General features: G+C 50.1%; 1 protein-coding gene across 2 annotated transcripts in view; it reads right to left on the bottom strand.

Moving 5' to 3' along the window:
• Nucleotides 1–18,721, bottom strand: part of LOC118583547 (protein VAC14 homolog) — an 89,703-nt gene that overhangs the window by 29,859 nt on the left and 41,123 nt on the right. For both annotated transcript variants that reach the window (XM_036186952.1, XM_036186951.1), the window contains exons 11-12: nucleotides 14,509–14,653; nucleotides 14,187–14,252 (exon numbers count right to left, since the gene is read on the bottom strand). In XM_036186952.1, the coding sequence (XP_036042845.1) occupies nucleotides 14,187–14,252; nucleotides 14,509–14,653 (211 nt within the window). The remainder of the gene's footprint in view (nucleotides 1–14,186; nucleotides 14,253–14,508; nucleotides 14,654–18,721) is intronic.

Raw genomic sequence — 18,721 nt, 5'->3', positions numbered from 1 at the left:
GAAACAACAGATCCTGGCTCAATAAAACAGAAGGTAAGAGCTGACTCCTGAAAGTCATCCTTGACTGTGGCATGTGTACACATCACACACACAAATTTAAAAAAAAAAAAAAAAAAAAAGGATACTGGCCTATGTAGCAATAGGAAGAGCCTCATAAACACTTGCTAAGTTAAAGAAGGTAGGTACACAAGGCTACAAACTACAATGATTATACAAAATACCTAGAAGAGACAATCTAAAAGATGAAGGTTCACTTGTGGTGTCAGCAGTTAGGATTGAGACTGCTAATGGGTAGTTACTTTCTTGGGGGGAGGGCTTGGGGATGAAATGTCTTCAAATTAGACAGTGCAATCTTGTGAAAACATTTTAAAAGCTGCTCAGTTTTGGTATCTGAACTGAATGGAAAACATAAGAACTAAACCAAAATTTCAAACTGGCACCTTAATTCCCAGTCCTGCAGCATTTTTAGAGAATTCACTTTCTTTCACCATTGCCCAAGTGACAGTTTTTTTCTAACGCCCTGTGATCTGACAATTGATTCAGACTCAGGAGAGAGAAAAAAGAGGAGGAATTCACTCTAGTCTCCTTCTAGCAATTTGCTTCTACAAGTCAGGCTGTTCCTCTCAGATCTGTCTGTGCAGGTGGACAGGGGCAAATGCCCTCCGAGCAACAGATCCTGGAGGTCAAATGTTCTGAGTGAGAAAAAGTATAGGAAGCAAGGCTGACTGGGGACATGGTATGATTATACCAGGCCAGCTCTGGCAAGATCCCTGACACCAGGTACACGACCCACTAGACGTCCAACATGCACTTTGTTTCCTTCTGAAGAGATGCCTAGGAAGAACCAGAAGCACGCAAGAAGAATGGTATAAAGCCACGTCTCCCAGAGCAGCCTAAGAACCAGGCTACAAGGGACAAGGAGGTCAGAGGAGCGAGCTGTACTTGCCTCTGGCCAGAATTAACACTCCCAGTCACTATCAGTGTCACCTTACATTCTTACAAGAGGAATCTGAGATTTGTACGGTCACTAGCTCAAGATAAAGAGTACCTGCTTTTATACCCAGCTCTGGTCCTTAAACCTAAGCTTGTTAATAAAACTAATTAGGGCTTTGTGCTGAGATATTCCACACTTGCAACCCCCACCCTAGACCAGTTAATGTCATCCAATGAAGCTCTCCTCTCCCTAATGCCTACCGAGGGGAGCCAGGAGCCTTTGGAAGCACTTGAACATGCATCCACCAGTGTGTGTGTGTGTGTGTGTGTGTGTGTGTGTGTGTGTGTGTGTGTGTGTGTGTGTGCGCGCGCTTAAGGATGCAGAGAACAACTTGGCACATTTCAGGAAACAAAGCTTGTGGTGCTTTAGCTACAGAGAGGGATGTGGGGGCTGGAAGGTGTGTGTAGCTAGAAACCAGGCTCAGGTGGTAGGCAAGGATGGACCGTCACAAGCTTAGGACCCAACACAAAGGAATCTGGGCTCCATTTTGCAGGTAATAGCATCTCCGCTTCCCTGTATGTACAAATGGAGGCTTGACCATGCAAAGCTGCCCTGAAGGCTGTGAGACCAGCTGGCCCTCTGTGCCCAAGGATTCAACCAATTGGATTGAAAATACTAGGTGATGTACATATATACAGAACATGTAAAGGCTTTTTTCTTGTCTTATTTCCTAAACAATGAGGCATAATAGTACTGCCATAGAATTTAACTATATTGGGTAAAATATGCCACCTAGAGACTACTTAAAGTGCATGGAACACAGTATGTAGGTTATATGCAAATACTGGCCCATCTTGTAGAAGGGATATGAACATTTTCAGATTCTGGAATCCAAAGGGTCCCTGGATCAATCCCTTATGGATACCAAGGAACAAGGGCACTTCATGTGCAGAGCACAGAAAGCAGGCACGAAGAATCTGATTTACCACTCTTATTATAAGACTTTTAATCCCAACACCAAGCTGTTAATGGCCTTGGCTTGGTGATGGGGTGGGAATAGCAGTGTTCACACTGAAGGCTTTTCATGAGATTGTGCACCATCTATCTCTGCATTACTGCCTCCAGCCCACTGGACAGGAGAGCAGAGCCAGGAAGGCTGCACATTTTGCATTCAGAACTCTGTTATTTTAGAAAGCCTAACATCAAAAAGCAAATGAATGCAAATTACACTTCAATTGCACAATTAAAGTCGGAAATGTTGTCTACAGGTTCCTTTGGTGATCCCAGCCACTCCTCCTGTGCTTACAAAGCAAATGATTTGTTTCTGGTCCTAGGGACTGGCAAAAAGCCCATAGCCCTGCCTGGGGCACCATACATGCACAGGTGCACACACAATGAACTGACCCTTTCTGCCCCTTAAATAGAACAGAACGGAGGAAGGGAAGGGGCTGCTTGAATGGAGGACAAGGAATGACTTACGGTGGATACGGGGAGCTACTGTGGGACTACATAGTAGCTCTCTGACATTAGCTCGAGGGGTCAAATCCCGTTGCTGGCTGTTTCTCAGCTGACTCATAATTCCAACTTGGATCTTAAGGCTTTGAAGCAACAATCAAAATAAAGACCTGGCCCAGGAAGGAGAGCCATTGCAGAGAAAGGTCTTGTCAACAGGGGCTCTGAGAGAGACAGCAGAGGTCCAGCCTTTCTGTCAGACCTGGCTTTGACTCTGTGCCCAGCCAGGGCTACGGTTTTCTACACTTCCCTGGAGACCCTGCGATCCTTGGTGTGTGGGTAGGAAGCTGTGGGACAAGGATCCATGCTCAAGGACCCCACAAGGCCAGAAGGAAAGGCCCCAGAGCCACAGACATGTGGCCAGTCTCACTCCACCCCCAGAAACCCAGATTCAATTCTTCTGCCAGTGAGCAGGCTGCCTGGGCCCATGCCCATGGCTGGCCTAGAGTCCTGGCTCTGAGGATGGGGACTAGCTCAAAGAAAGCAGGAGGAAGCCACACCAATTAGTATGCGCTACACAGCATTTTTGCAAAACGAATATAAAACACTGTGCTTTCTTTTTGTGTGAGAGAAAGAAGAGGGGAGAGGGAGGTTACAAGAAAGCAATATTCTGCAGGAGCAGAAGCGCCTGCTGTTACTATGGCAGTGGGAGGGAGCAGGGAGGGCCATCAGCTGGTCCCTGGTTCTGGAGTGCAATGTGCTGCCTTGACTCCTTGCTGGAGTGCAAGGGTCAAGGTCAAGGACAGTGAGTACAGACAGCATCTGTCAAGTTATCTCTGAGGGAGGCCTCAGGGAGTTGGGAGAAAGGGGCCTCATATTTCCCATGGGGTGGATAGCAGAGGAGAGAAAACCAGGTATTCCTAAGACGATCTCCTTTGTTGGAGACAACTTTATAGCAGCAAATGGCATTTTCCATATAGGACAAACGTGGACACTGTCATCTGTCACTATCATTTTCCAACAGCCAAGGGCAGCTCTCTCCTGGATGGTGCTGCTTCTCTCCCATCTTTTGCTGGTCTAATGGTGTCCATCACTCCAATCCCTGTCTAGAGCCAAGCTCAGGAAATGATGTAGGACTGGAAGGCTCTCTGCCTTTCCAAGGCACTGTGGCTGCTCCTCTGCCCCAGCTGGTAAGGCTACAGTCTGCAGACAAGTACTGCAGGCTCAAGTCCCCACACTGGGGAGCCTGTCCTTGTCTCCAACCAACACTTGGGCTCTAAGCCCCAGTCACTTAGCAGATAAGGACCTGTAGCACAGGGGAAGGAAACAGAAGATGCATAGTTTAGAACAGCTGCTGCCAAAGGGCTGGATGGACAAGAGTCCCACTTTAAGGTACCCATTGAGCTCTAGGAAGCATTAGGAAGCTCTAAGTTTATACAGACAAGTGCTAGCTGAGGCTCAGATGTCAGTTGGCTCAGCAACTCAGCTCCTTCGAATGGGAATCTTTTTTTCTATTGTCAGGAAATTCCCAAACTGTGTTCTCTCCACTGCTGGCCGGGAAGAAGCTCCAAGAATGTTCCCAAGAGGCACACTTTGTACTGGCGAGAGAGATGGACACAGCTCCAGAATCTGGAGGCTGCACTCTGGCCAGTATAAGCCAATGCCAAGCAATATCTGAAGCCTCTGTCCGGAACAGCTGATTGTAATGCCTTGCAGGTGATCTGGGCCAGGTCAGGCTGACAGGAAGGGCAGAGGCACCGAGGCCTGGCTTCCACAGGAACCTTGGGCTTTCTGCTTCTGCCCACATAGAAACCTGTTCCTTTTGTTATAAGGGTATAGCTCAGTGGCCAGGCCTCCTCCATTCCTGACCACATATGACTTGGCTCTTGCTGTCCTGGGGCTTGGGGAATCAGCCAGAGAATAACCCTAGGAAGCCAGACTGAAGGCCAAGAGCAGTGGGAAATGCACCCACACCAGCTGGCACTGGGGCTGGAGGCCTCCGCCCTAGACACAAGGTAAACAGGAGCTGCAGAAACCCAGGAAGCAGCAGGCAGGCTGGCATTCTGAGCAAAGCTGTGGTCTACATGGCACCACTAGAAGCCTGCCTTCTGCAACCAGATAAGCACTACCCCAAAGAAAAAGTCCAAGATTTGGGTGGGTAAGAAGGCCTGTCCAGGTGTGGACACATTTCCTTTCTCATTAGAAAACCACTCAGGTTGCTTTCCAGTATCTTGGCAAAGCAGAGTAACTTCCAGTTGTACACATACACAGCTCCCAGGCAATGTTGCTTGACTCTGAGTACACATCCTCAGGGGATTTGGGCAGCTTTTTTTGGTTTTTCCAAATGGACTGTGGAGGTCTTTCCTAGTGTCTAGACCTGGACTGTCTATACAGAGGCCAGTACCTATGCTACTGTCAGCCCCACTGATTAGTCGTGTAGACTAGTATAAATGATGCTGGTGGTTGCCTCTCTTGGGATATAAGAGAGAAGAAAGGGCAGCCTAAGGTAGGATCCACTGAGAGAGCAGACTGGTGACCTCAGCCCCAAACCCCACAGCTTTTCCTTCCTGCTGACCCAGACATTCTCACTTGTACTGTCCTGAGTTCCTAGCTCTTAGGGTTGGAAATTCTGAGGCAGTTAGGAACTGAGTGCAGCTGGAGAGTGGTACATATGCATGCCCTGGAGTTGTCACCAGGTGATGAGCCCCTGCACTGTGATAACCAGGAGAGGGGAGGGTTCTTGACTCCCCCAGATCTCTGCTTAACCCTGGCTTATTGGTAAACTTCCCACAGCACCTGGCCCGAGATAGGACCAGCACACTCTGCAGTCAACTTGGTTGTTCACCTTGTGAAATGTTTCTGAGCATCAGCTATGGGCTGCATAGACCTCTCTTACAGCTAACCTGCCATTAGAAAGAGTGATAAGCGCTATCTATGAAGGGATGGATATAAAGGCAGAGGAGTCCTGGCCCAGTCCTAATGTGCAGAAGGAGGTGTACTGGGGACAGAGACAGCAAGAGGGAAGGGAGGAGGACAAGGAGAGAGGGGAGAGAGCAGGAGGGAGGGAAAGAGAGGGAGTGCAGAGGAGAGGAAAGGAGAGATCATGTGTGGGCTTCTGAATGATTCAGGAAACCACCTCCAGATTCTGACCAAAGTCCTTAGCTTGTCTGGGTTCTCTGAAACTAGTTTCCTCTTAGGTAAATGGACTCCCCCACCCCCACCCGAATCCTCTTGTGAGGCTGCTGGGAGGAGGATGAAGATGAGTGCTGGGTATCAGGTCTGTGACGGAGCCAGTAAATGGGCTGAACTGCAGAAAGTGGTCCTCTTCTGGCCCAAGTGTCTTGTGAACCCACAGGAAACTGCCACTGAAATACAGCTTTCCAGAGGAGGGAAAAAACCCAACACAATCTGTAAGAACACTGACTTCTAAAGATGCCAGGAGCAATATGTGGGGGCATGGGTGAGCACAGAGGGGGTTATGGCCTAGCTACTGCCTCCAGACTACATGGACAAGGAATGTGGGGTCCCAGCTTCCACAAATCTCATGCTGTTCTCCTAACCGGACATGTGCACCACACACATCTCCTGGGATTTTGTGAAAATGCCAGTGCCCAGGCAACCAGGCCTAGGCTGAGGGTTCTAGCCCAGGGGATCCGGGATGAGGCCCAAGCAGCTGGTTCTGAAACTGAGAGGATTCTGATGTAGTCCAGTTTGGACAGTGCTGCAGGGCTTTGAAGCCTAATGGTTGAACTTTGCCTCTGAGGTGTGATCACTTTGGAAGTTCAAGGAGAGATGGGCATTGGGGGCCTGCAGCAGGGCCAGGTGGTTTACCCAGCCCTTTAAGTACCCCAGTTCCCTATCCCAGGAGAAAGCTGAACCCAATGGGCCCCTTTGTTTATGGCTTCCTGCTGCAGGCAGGCCCCCCTGGGAAAGCAAGCCTGCTTTCCGCTGCCCGTCTCAGCCACCCTCTCCCTTCCACCAGGGGCCAAGCAGAGGCCTGCTACACCACTCCACTCAGGGCGGCACTGTCCTCATGGTCACATGTTTGCCCTCTGTCCCATGGAAGTATCCAGACAGACAGACAGACCCTCCTGGCCCACAAAACTGGCTTTGTGGAGGAGGATGACTCCAGACTTCGCGCGGTTACTGTGGGCTCCCCATTCACTCTAGGCTAACGGAGAGACTGTGAAAACTGAAATCTAGAATGAGAAAGAGCAGAGGCCCTCTAGACAGACACAACTGTTGTGCCCCCATCCTTGGCAACGACTTACTGACAAGGACTCAATTTAGAAGATCTACATCCTCCCAAGGTCCCTAGTAGTGGCTCCAGGTACTTCTGCTGGGCTGTGGGGTACAACTGCTGAGGAGTTGGGCCAGGGGGTCTGGCTGTCCCTAAGAGGAAGACATGGGGATTGGGATGGGGCTCCAGCGTCATCCTCTTGCTGTCTGGAAGCTCCTGTTGCCTGCCACTTGGGAGAAGAGGGAAGTAGGAACCTGCAGGCTCAGCTGTGGCAGAGTGGGGACACAGCATTGAGTGTTAAGGACCCTGTGCCTCAGTAGGGGAGAACCCTGAGCCCTCCATCTTCTCACGTGGAGCAGGCTCCTGGCTGGAATAATTAAGCTCTTGGCTACTGACATGAGCTCAGTGTTATGGTGGAGATTCTAACCTTACTGGGTAACCTGATTTTAAAGAACCCGTGGAATTGAGGCAGAAGTGAAGAGGTTGTCTTTGTTTGTTTTGGAGAGCAGATGGAATGAAAGCTGGAGTGAAATGAAAACAGAGGCAAGGGACTGAGAGGGAGGAACAAGTCCCATCCTTGCCGGGACTGTCTGCTTTTGAGCATGCAGCATTAGTATTCCAGGGAGCAGAGGCAGGACCACACAGTCAGATCTGGAAAGGACCAAGGACAATCCCGTCCAACTCCAGCATCTCAGAGAAGAAAGCTGGTCCTGTGGAGAACTGGGTGGCAGGGGACCAGAGGGCTCCTGAACTCTGAGACCCCTGGTGATCTCAGTCATTGGCCTCAGCTTTTTAGAAGACCAGATGGAGGGCAGAGAGGGTTTCTGGTCTGAGCCTGGAGTGAAAGAGCTACCAACTCCCTGTCCCACCTGTGAGCAGTCCAGAGGTAGCCCACAAGAAAAGGCAAGGAAGCAAGGTCAAATGCTCAGAGAGGTACCTGAAGGCCAGCCACAGACAAAATTCTATTAGAGCAATATGAGACCAGTCCTACATGAAGCTGTACCCTAGTCTGAGCTGACCGCTGTTCACAGCAGAGACTCTATGTGGGGTTTTAGATGCCCTGGTGTCAGATCTACCCAGCTCCCAATTCTAGCTCCTGGCTGCATGACCTCAGGTGAGTTATCTTCCTTATGTATGACCTCCTAAGTCAAACTGACAGAACTGAAACCATTCTAGGACTATTGGGCAGATTTGCTGAGACAACAGATGTTGGCATTAATTGCTACTTTGATAAAGACTAGCATCACCTGGGATCCAGGCCTTTGGCTATGCCTACGGAGACTATCTTGCTTGTACTAATTGCGGTGGGAAGACCAGCCCATTGTGGGTGCCATTCCTTGGGCAGGGGATCCTGGACTGTGTAATGAGGAAGGGAACTGTGCAGCAGCATGCATGTACTTATCTCTTTCTGCTTTCTGCCTGTGGATATGTTACCAGCTGCTTCAAGCTCCTGCCTGATTGACCCCGCTACAATGGACTGTACGCACCCTTGAATGTGAGCCAGTTCACCCTTAAGCTGCCTCTGTCAGGGTACCCCGCCACAGCAACAGGAAAAGAAATGAAGACACAAGACGGACGCAGCAGAACAGTGGACCTATGTATGTGCCCTGTCCTCTCACAGGCACACTGCAGCAGGGTTCCTGAAGGAGACTGGCCCTGAGGCCATGAAAGGGGGCCATCATTGGCTCCTCAAGTTGCCTTTAGTACAAGCACCTCTATTTAACTACAAGCCCCTATTAGGAGGCAGATCCTGAAATGGCTAATCTTCAACTGAAGGCCCTCCCTTCAACTGAAGGGTACAGCTTCATGTAGGACTGGTCTCATACTGCCCTAATAGACAGAAGAGCCCTGGTCACCTTGGAATTGACAAGCCTTCTCATAGCAAGCTGTTGGTTCCTCCTCATGTCAATGTCACTAAACAGAGCAGGAAACCCCAAGCTCAGGTGGCCCCAAGCTCACCAGACTGAAGCGGCAAGACCCCTTGATAATGGGGAAATCAAGGTGCTTACGACTGTGATTAGGTATACTGAGAAGAAAGGGGTCTCAATGTGACAACAGGGCTGCTTGGTCGTGAGACTGAGCTAAAGGTAGTCTCAGGTGGTGTGTGTGGTGGGTACTGTGTTCCCTGAAATATTGTGTGTTCCCCAAAATAAACATATCTAGAACAAAGCCAAAAATGGTGGCTAGAAAATGGGAAGAGTAAGCCATAACAGAAATTGGGCGATGGTGGTACACACCTTTAATCCCAGCACTCGGGAGGCAGAGCTAGCTGTATCTCTGAGTTCAAGGCCACTTTAGAAACAGCTAAGCATGGTGACCCACGCCTTTAATCCCAGAAACCCAACCTTTAATCCCAGGGAGTGGGGGCAGAAAGAGAAAGGTATATAAGGCGTGAGGACCAGGAACTAAGTGAGAAAAAACATGTAGTTAGTTAAGCATTTGGTTGGTTAAGCTTTCAGGCTTTGGAGCAACACAGTTCAGCTGAGATTCATATGGAGGAGGACTCAGAAGCTTCCAGCCTGAGGAAACAGGATCACCTGAGGAACTAGCAAGGTGAGATAGCCTTGGCTTGTTCTGCGTCTCTGATCTTCCAGCATTCACCCCAATAACTGGCCTCGGGTTTGTTCTTACTAATAAGACTCCTTAGATTCATACTATAGGGGTGTGTGTGTGTGTGTGTGTGTGTGTGTGTGTGTGTGTGTGTGTGTGTGTGTGTGTGTGTGTAGGCTTCCCACCAAGCCAGATGTCCTGAGCTAAAGGCAGTCTCAGCTGGTGGGGTGTGTGTGTGCGCGGAGGCTTCCCACCAAGCCAGATGACCTGAATTTGATCTCCAGAACCCACTCGGTAGAAGGAAAGAACCAATTCCGACAAGCCACACAGACATGGACACAGACAAACAGACAGACATATGAATAAATGTCAAATCTAATCGCAAAAACAAAGCAGCCTCTCCTTGACCTGCTCAGGGGCTAAGCCTGGCACCTGCCTGGAGAGGCCACATTCAGAGCGCCGTCCATCCAGCAAAGCCTGAGCTGCTCCTTCAGTTACAAATGAGCCCTGAGAGGGTCTATGGCAGTGTGACTTGGCCAGGCAAGCCCTCTCCCTTGAGGGCCAAGAATCTCTTCAGCTTTTCTGTTGCCTTTCTCCAGAGGCCTGCACCATGAAAACAAGTTTAATTTCCCAACTCCTGCCAGAGCAAACCCTTCCTCAAATGAGGTCCAGGGCCTAGCAGGCTCATCCCTGGGGCCCCACCCTATTGGTGAGGGACCAAGAGGCCCAGAATTGGAGACTAGCAGTATAGGCAGAGAGGTACACCAGTGAGGACAGCCAGCAGCTCAAGGATGCTCAAGTCTGCTTTCCCCAGGACTCAGTCTAGGCAGGGGTGCTCATAGGTCTGGGTACTTCTGATACGTCCCATCAGCTGAGGACAGGACAGGCAATGGTCTGTCTTAGATCAGGGATCATCACTGTCCTTGCAGGGGACTCTCAGCACCTTTATAAAGAGCCCTTTCTCAAGTGCCCTAAGTTATCCCTTAGACCTACCCACGGGTGCATCAAAGGCCCACAACTACCACAGCTGTGAGCCATGCTCCAGGATGCTATGGGACACACTGGCTAGAAGGGGGGTTCTCATTCTCTTTGCTGTGTTTGCATCACTCACATCAGGCTACAGCTCTTGTTAGCAGCTTCTCTTGATAGTGACTTTGAAGTTAAGAGAGGGGGAAAAGCAAGGAGCTTCTCCTGGGTTGGTACTCTCTTCTGGGACCTGAGCTGCTGAGGCAGGGTATGCCAAACAAGCCATGCTGAGAGGACAGGGCTACAGTAAGGTCTCAGAGGGACTGCTTCTGGGAGAGGCCATGGCTGCTGAGGTCCTAATGAGTCTGCCAACGATGTCCTTTTTCTCCCTGGACCTGAGGCAACCAGCTGGAGGCCGTCCTCAGCTAGTATGAGGAGCAATGTCTCAGACACTGGGGAACAAGCTGACAAGAGGGCTCTAAGAAGTGAGGCTGGCCCTGAATGCCAGCTCCAACCCAGGGCTGCTGGGGAGGCTGAGGAGGGAGGAAGGACATGAAGGGCGCTCTTTACTTCCCCATCACCCACGCCTGGCTTTCTATCAGAATACAGGTTCCTTAGCCTGCTCTTTGCCCCCCAGGCAGGAGGAAGACAGGTACGAGGGCACCCTGTGGTTCGGTGCTGGCTGGAGAACCTGAGGGGAGAAGGCTGTGAGGGGACATGGGGCTCATCCTGCTGAGGTCTTCTACAGAAATGACCTCCAGAACCTAAGGAGCCTCTGTTTACCACAGGGCCATCCTGCATTCTGGGTCCTGGGCTTAGCATCTGATGCTCACGAGTTCATTTAACCCTTTCAACACACCTAGAGGGGGGAGGTGCTTCTGTTATTTTTCCTTTGTGGGAACAGGCTAGCCAACCATTGGGTGGCAGAGCCGGGATTGGACTGGACTGTCTGGTCCCAAGGCTTGTGTCCCTAGCCACCAAGCTGCATTGTCACCCAGGAAGTGAACATTACCAGGAAGGGATGCCATTCTAGATCATAACAGAATAAAAGTGTTGTGTCACCTTCACTATGAATACAATCCTCATACAAATGCTGAGGTGTTACTGAAGGACAAGATGACTTACTGGATATGAGCCTTGCTCCCAAGGCAGGGGAATTCAATGTTTTGAAAAAGCCAATTCCTTAATAGGTGAACCTAGGAGGATAGGAAGGTGACTGCGGGAGGCAGAGTCTGTGAGTGCTGTGTCTCTGTGTTCTGTCTAAAAGGGAGAACTAAAAGGTGTGGACTTTGTTAGCCTCATTGCATGGCTCAGGCAGGTTAAATTCCTTATGCAAGGCCACCACCAAGTATAGCCCAGAGGTAGGATTCTGTCTTGTGACTGGAAGCCAACTGTTCAGGCTGTCCACATTCACTCAGAGGGGACACATGGTCTTTCCAGGTCTCTTCTGAGACTGAGTGCCACCCCTCTCCCATGAGAATTCTAAATGTAGGCTGGGAACCCCCTTCGTATGGGAAGCAAGGGTCACCTGAAGCCTCTGGGCCCAGCCTATCAGATGGCAGAGAGGACCCTGTCTTCAGCTGTTACCTGGCACCTTCTGGGAAGGGGAAGCAGCACAGCCTAGCACGGAGGTCCACCAGAAAGCTCTGAACATGTGCACTGCATTCCATGTTGGGGAAATCAGGGTCACATTCCTCCTAACAAGTAATTGGATCTGTAACTAATGGGAGGATTTCTACTTCAGTGCCAAGAATATTAATTTGACACCTGCAAACTGTTTCTGACAAAAAGGATTCCGATAATGTCTACAAGGAACAGGCGGTAGGGAGGAAACAGCCACTTATCCTGAATAAAGGAAGACTAGACAATGCATGCCAGAAGGGTGTGGCCTACCAATCTGTCACTCTGGCAGAACTGAAGAACAACGGCAGTCAAGACACTCCAGTGAGGTCACAGGCTAAGAGGACTGAAGAATACAGTGGGTGGGATGAGCTAGGTCTCTGAGCTCTGTCTTCCCCATGCCTGGCTCTTGCATCATCAACACCTGGGTACATGCTGTCTCCTGGGGTTAGTGGCTCTAAACCAGTGTGAGGAACACAGTGTAAACCAGAGGGTTTATCACAGTATTACTGAGAGAGAAAAACATTTCCAAAAGAGGTGACAAATAGATGTCTTAAATATACAAAGAGCTTCCTCAAATCAATAAGCAAAGAAGACAAAGGATTTAGGGCCTTTTCAAAGTATAAACCATTCTATACTGAACTGAGAATTGCACAGAACAAAGGGGGAAAGGGCTGTGATTCTTCTGGAGAAATCAGGAGGAAACCCAAGTGCCCACCTCCCCAGGTGGTTTGATACTTAATGGGACACAGCATGGTATAAACAGTTAAAGGGATGGAGCTTGGCTTCAAACAGATCTGGTTTTGAGTTTAGGCTCCAGCATCTCTTAGCTGTCCTCAAGGTCAAAGAGACCGGGCAGGAGACCTTCAGGAATGGGACCCTGGTGAAGAACGAGAGTGGGGCACAAACCCAACTCACCAGTGATTATCAAGGTCCCCAGATCCCTTTAGAAAGGCAGGAAAGAGAGGCCATTCTCTCATAGTACCTCCCCGCAAAAAACTGTCCCCAAGATCAGCTTTAATCTTCTCCTCATGAGGCCCACAAGATGTGGCCCAAAGCCGTGACAACATCTGGCACTTCAGCAAATCGAGTTTCCACAGCCGCAACCTGAACAGAGCAGTTTAATGGACTGTATCTCCTACGCTGCCACTAGACACGCGCACACACAAAAGCCAATGCCAAGCAAAGGCGGCTGGATGGGATTAGACAACTCAGTTTAAAGGACAGAAAACTCAGCTGCTTCCAGTGAAGCCCCATGGAAAGAGGTGATCAGCAGAGCTCTCCCTTTCTGCTCTGAACCCCTTGAGGAGTCACGGGAGAACTGGGCCACACATCCACCTGGCTCTCACATTGCAAGGGGAAGGGGTGGGGAGAGGAGGGTGTATGTGGGCAGGAGGGGCTAAGGGTGGGCGCACATCATCTATTTGGGATTTTTCTAGAAATGTAGGAGGGTGATACCTGCCTGCTGGCTTTCTCATCAGCCCAGGCTCAAGAAAGCAATTTCAGGTTGCAGGTCAGTTGCTAGGGCCCTAAGTGAGCCTCGCTCCAGCCCAGCGAAGACCAGGCTGCATCATTCCAAGGAAACTGAACAATGTCCTTTTCTCCCAGCCCCAATCCCATCCTCTCCCATGACCCTGTTGTGCAAGTCCTATGCCTACTGCTATGTGGAGACAAGGCTCTACCCATCCCTCACAGTGACTGAGAGCCCAGACAAGGGAGAGGCCACATCACAGCTTAGACTATCAGCATCTAATACACAGCCAGAAGGGCCCATCTGGATGATGGAGGATCTGTGTCCTGGAAAATAGGGATGCCCTGTCCCTTGGCTAAGAGTCAGGGGAGCCCTGAAAAGAACCCCTGCCTGAACTCTGGGGCAAATGATGCTAAGAATGAAGGCAGAATAATGGTGAGTTGGAATGCCCTGTCCCCATCCAGGCCACCCTTCTTTTTCACATTAGCAGCTCATGATGACCCCAATAAAGCAAGGCTTTGGGACCAGTTTTAAGTTGGTGGCCCAACTGGTATGCAGCTAAACAATACAACCACACAGCCCTGTACACACATTTGTTTCAATGCAAAACACATGTATTATTGCTATCCTCACCAGACAGAAGAGGAAACCGAGGCAGGGGAGTTCGGGCAGAAAGGCAGGGCCATACCTTATTCTCAGGCAGGGTGACCTCAAAGCCACACTCACAACTATCTTCCAGGGAAAACAAACTCAGGTAGAGCTATAAACTCATGTCCTGTTCCAGAATGACCCTTAGAAGAAATATCCTTCCTTGGAATGCTAAATGCAGTTTTGGTTTAAGAACACAACATCAACCAGACGAGCATATCTAAGCTATGAAGAGCCCTCCAGCTCACTAAAAGGAAGGCTGGGTAATTGGTGTTTCAGAAAGAAGGCTGGGCTTGGGGACCTACCTCATCGGATTCATCGGATAATGTCTGAAGTAGGATAGGAAAGAGGCTGTCTGTGTGCCGGAACATCTGGAAAGCAGAGAAGGGGGTGCTTGTGAGCTCCCTGCTCCCGAGACTGGGCTCAGTGCAGACAACATGCTACAGGTCTGTCACTCCCCCTGCCCCTTCCCTGGCCCACAGCATCTCACAGCACCTGGCACTCTTCTGTTTGCCTGGCTTTCTGTAGGTGGCCATACCCCCAACACTGAGTGTGGGCAGGCCCTGAAAGCCCAAGGTGGATTTTTAGATGACCACTGGCCTTCTGAGGAGCTAGGTCCAAGCTCACCTTGCGGGGAGTTTTGATGTAGAGATGATAGAGCCATTTGAGAACGGCAATCCTGGTCATCATTCCAATGGCTGTGTCACTGAGGTGGCAGTTCAGGACTTGCACAATCCCGTCCAGGTGCAGGGTCACTGGAGCTCTGTCAGTGCTGTGGGCAAGACCAAAGCGAAACCTTTAGTCATTCTCTCCCCACGAGCTGCAGTCCCCCTGGGTCTGCACACTTAGAACCAGTCCTGGGGACTGGCAGACAGCTAAGCAGATGACACTCATTTGGTTCAGCCCAGTGGCTCCAAGGAGGGCTTGCTTCCCTGCCTGCTCCCTTCTGCCCTTTATGAAGGAACACAGTCTGGGTGCAGCTATGCTGTCCCCATGTGGGGAGGAGGCCATTCTGCTGGACTCCTAGACACTACCCCTTCCTCTACCCAGCACCAGAGATTCTCAAGGCAGAGCTGGCCCACCCTGGACCTCTGATCTGAACATCCTGGATGTTTAGCATCCTCAGGGTACCAAGCCAGTCCTCTGCTGATGAAATCAAACTAACAAGTCCAACAGCACAAGGACAGGTCCCTCAAACACCCTGTGGCATCCAAGACCCTTCTTGGGCAAGTGAAGACCAATAGTCAAGTGAGGATGAGGGCTGCTCTGTCATCTTGCCACCCTTGTTCCTGACACAAGATTTGTCCTAGAGAGAAGCAGAAGAACTGCCTTTGAAGTAAAAACTCCTTTGGAACTGGGTGTGAGGAGAGGCCTGTCTGAGAGATACAAGACTGTTCAGACAGTGCTGTAGTTCAAGGTAGGACTGGAGCTCCCACACACTGAAGCTCTCTGGTCTCCACTAACAGAAAGGGCATAGTAAGCAACCTGGGGAAGGCCAAGTGATGCTCAGAGACTGAGAAGCTCTGCTCAAACTGGCTGGCCTCAAAACTCAGAGATCCACCTGCTTCTGCTTCCTGAGTGCTGGGATGAAAGGCTACCAGATCTGGTGAGGCTGGGTTTTCAAGGTGGGACCACACAGGAAGGAAACTTTGGGAGCTGAGGGCTCCTCCCCTACCATCACACTGCATTTCCCCTAAGTGATGACAGCACAGGCTGCATTTTCTGCATTCTGGGGCCAGGTGGATCCACTGTCCACCTATACAGAACTGTCTTTCTTGGCCTTTCCAGGCTATTCAATTATTGATCTGCATCAGGAACTTGATGGCTGTGCATTCCTCATGAGCCTGCAGATTCTGAAGCTCATGTGTTGTGACTCCTAAGGGGTGTGTCTCTCTAACCACTAGACAGCAGAATTGCTGTTTAATATACTTTGGCAGTCCACTGGGGCCTCTTTCAGGGTTGAGAGTGGGCATTCCAATCTCAGGGACTACATGATCTCAGTATGTGACACAGGGACAGAACTCAGAGTCTTTGCACAGAGGAGACAGCCACTGCGCTTTCCCAGGAGTCACGTGGCTAGGTGTTCCTGATAGGGTTTTTGAGCATTTCAAACTGTCAAGGTTTTGGCAACAAAAGAGGCTGGGCCAGAGTGGCAGAAATGGTGGCCAGCCAAGCCCTTTATCACTCTATCCTGTTCTCTGTCCAACAGAAACACAGTTGCGCCACAGATGGACTTCTATGTTCTCTAGTTTCTAAGTCAAAATTAGCTTGCACGTTTTTACTAAGCCAAGACATTAGCATATCAACATACACTCAATAAGCTGAACATAAAGATCGCTACTGAGGTGCTCTACACCTCCTTGAGTGCTAGGCTTTGAAATCTAGCATGCACTTTCCATCAGCAGCAAATCCCAGGTCAGGGGGCTCGGCAGCCAGCACAGCAATCCACACTGGCTCTCATGATTTCTTCACTCTCCATCTCTCTCTGCTGATGGTCAGAGCTTCCTGTCTCATATCCAGGTCTTCCTTTGTTGAATCCTGGGCTGATCTTGTAGAGCTCCTTACGAAGTGATGCCCAAGGCTTGGCTCTCTGGGCTACAGTTGTTGTGGCTAGAATAGCTCTGTCTCAGTGGTGAAGTAGAAGCTTGCCACGGTCTAAGGCCTCAACAATGCAGGTGGATATTCAAGGGTAGCTGCCTCCTTCTCAGCCATACTTTGATAGTGCTGTTCTCTAGGGTCTGCAGTGGGTCCTCTTTTCAGCAGGTAAGAGGATGTTCAGGATGCTGTCTGGGGGCCCAGTGTCTGAGGACTACTGCTACATTTCGGCGGAATCAGCCCCCAGTAGCCCTTTCAGGTGGTGCTGTGTCAAGCCCACACAACCAGGAAGGAAACTGGCAACACTGTGCATGTTGACACTCTTCACTGCTGTCCCCTGCAGCCCCCTCAGCAAGGCGTAAGCCTCAATCAACAACCATGAGGTCATGGAAGGGACCTGAAGATTCATGCACCCAATCTGCCAATGCACAGAGGAGTAAACCTGGCTCTAGAGGCAGTGTGAGATGCACCAAAGCCAAGAGGTCAAGGGCTGAGAACTCATTCCCTTAGATGACATCCTTTGGGGTTCTCTTCCCTTGGCTAGCTCAAGGTGAAGGTCATGGGAAGCAGCTGCACATTTATCTTAGTGCCTGGCAAAGGAGGGTCAGGATCCCATCTGCCCTTGAGCAGGCAGTTCTCAGCTGTTCTCCTGGGTGGTGCTGGCTGCTGAGCTCTCCCTGTGCTTGTAGGGAGCAGGGGCTGTGGGGCCTTCCTGGGGGTGGGGTGTGCTTACGCAAAAAGTGATCAGCTTTCCTCTACTAGGCCAAGCCTGAGATGCAGCATCCTCTGCTCTGGCTAACCCATCATGAACAGGACAGTGCTCATAGGAGGTTTAAAATACATTTCTATACTGGTTCCAAAATGTCTAGACAAGTCACTCCTGAGAGCTTCTGAGTTATTTCAAGGTGTCCTCAGCAAGCATTTTTTTTTTTTTTTTTTTTTTTTTTTTTTTTTTGGTAAAGCATCTCCTGACAAGTCTCACATGTACATGCATTACAATGCAGCACGGCACTGCTGCAGCTTAAAGCCCAAACTTGCCCAGCCATGCTTCTGATGCCACCAACACACAACCACTTGGTGAGCGGTCCTCTGGGGACAACTGTACTTCTGCAGTATTTAACTTCTTACTCTACTCATATCAGAGCTGAGGTCAAACTGAGGGAAAGGCAACTCTAAAGAGAGCTTATGAATTCAACGTTGCCTTTCTAAAAACACCAGGACATCACACACTCTTTTCAGTCAGCAATCCCTCAAAGCTGGGCAGCACCAACTTCTAGACTTTTCTTCTGGATGTGGTACAGGGCAGTCAACCACGCCAGGAGAACAGTTCTGAATGGTCACCGATGACAGCACGGTATTTGGCAAGGCCCTAGCTGCCAGAGGGAAGTCTATACATCTGTCCAAAAACCTGCCAAATGCATCAGAGAAGCCAATGTGCAACCTTCTATAACTCCTGAACAACAATTCATCAAGCAAATGCTGGTGCTCTGGAGCCAGATAGGCTAGCTTGGATTTTCACCTCATCACTAATTAGCCGGGGGGCTTCCAACAAGACTTAACCTCTGTTCTGTCTCCACATTTTGATGATGGGGCTAAGGAGAGGCTTGTGATAACCAGTGAGGTTAAGTGTGACCAAGTGCATACTTGCTGTCTGCCAGGCACTGTTCCAAGCTTCTCACATACCTTAACTCACTTACGTCCCGTTCCTCTCTGGGGGTCAACGCTGTCACGCCCTCTCCAGTTTACACGTGGCAGGCAGGGTGTGAACTGGGCCCCTTTCTCTCTAGAGGAAGGGATGCACCTGGTGTGCAGAAAGGCAGGAGTGGAGAAACTCTCCACCATTCTTCCTCCATTCTGCTGTCTTTTCTTTCCACCTCTCAAGGAGGCCTGTTTTCAACTCTCTGTGGAGGGTAGAGGAGTTCAGACCCCTTGGACTGGTGCTACTTGACTGTCTACCCACTCAGACAGAGATGTCACCTATTTATTGAGTGGCTCTTTTGCTGGCTAAGCCTGGGCTCCGAACTGGGAGAGGAAGGCATCTATGGTCTCTCAATGCTTTGGACTCCCTGTACCCAGTCTGATCTCTGACCAGCTAATGGATTTGGAATTTTATATGGCTGTGTGTTTCCTAGGAGAAGGGTCTACAGCTTTGTTAGACTCTCAAAGGACGATCTCTAAGAAGCTAATGACCAGGAAGTCTTCCTTCTAGCCACTGTTCTTAGCTGGCCATTTGGGTAGTGCTCTG

This window comes from Onychomys torridus, chromosome 5, assembly GCF_903995425.1.
Source record: "Onychomys torridus chromosome 5, mOncTor1.1, whole genome shotgun sequence".
Lineage (NCBI taxonomy): Eukaryota > Metazoa > Chordata > Mammalia > Rodentia > Cricetidae > Onychomys > Onychomys torridus.
The sequence above is the reverse complement of the archived record's forward strand: the minus strand, read 5'-3'. Positions and strand labels throughout refer to the sequence as shown.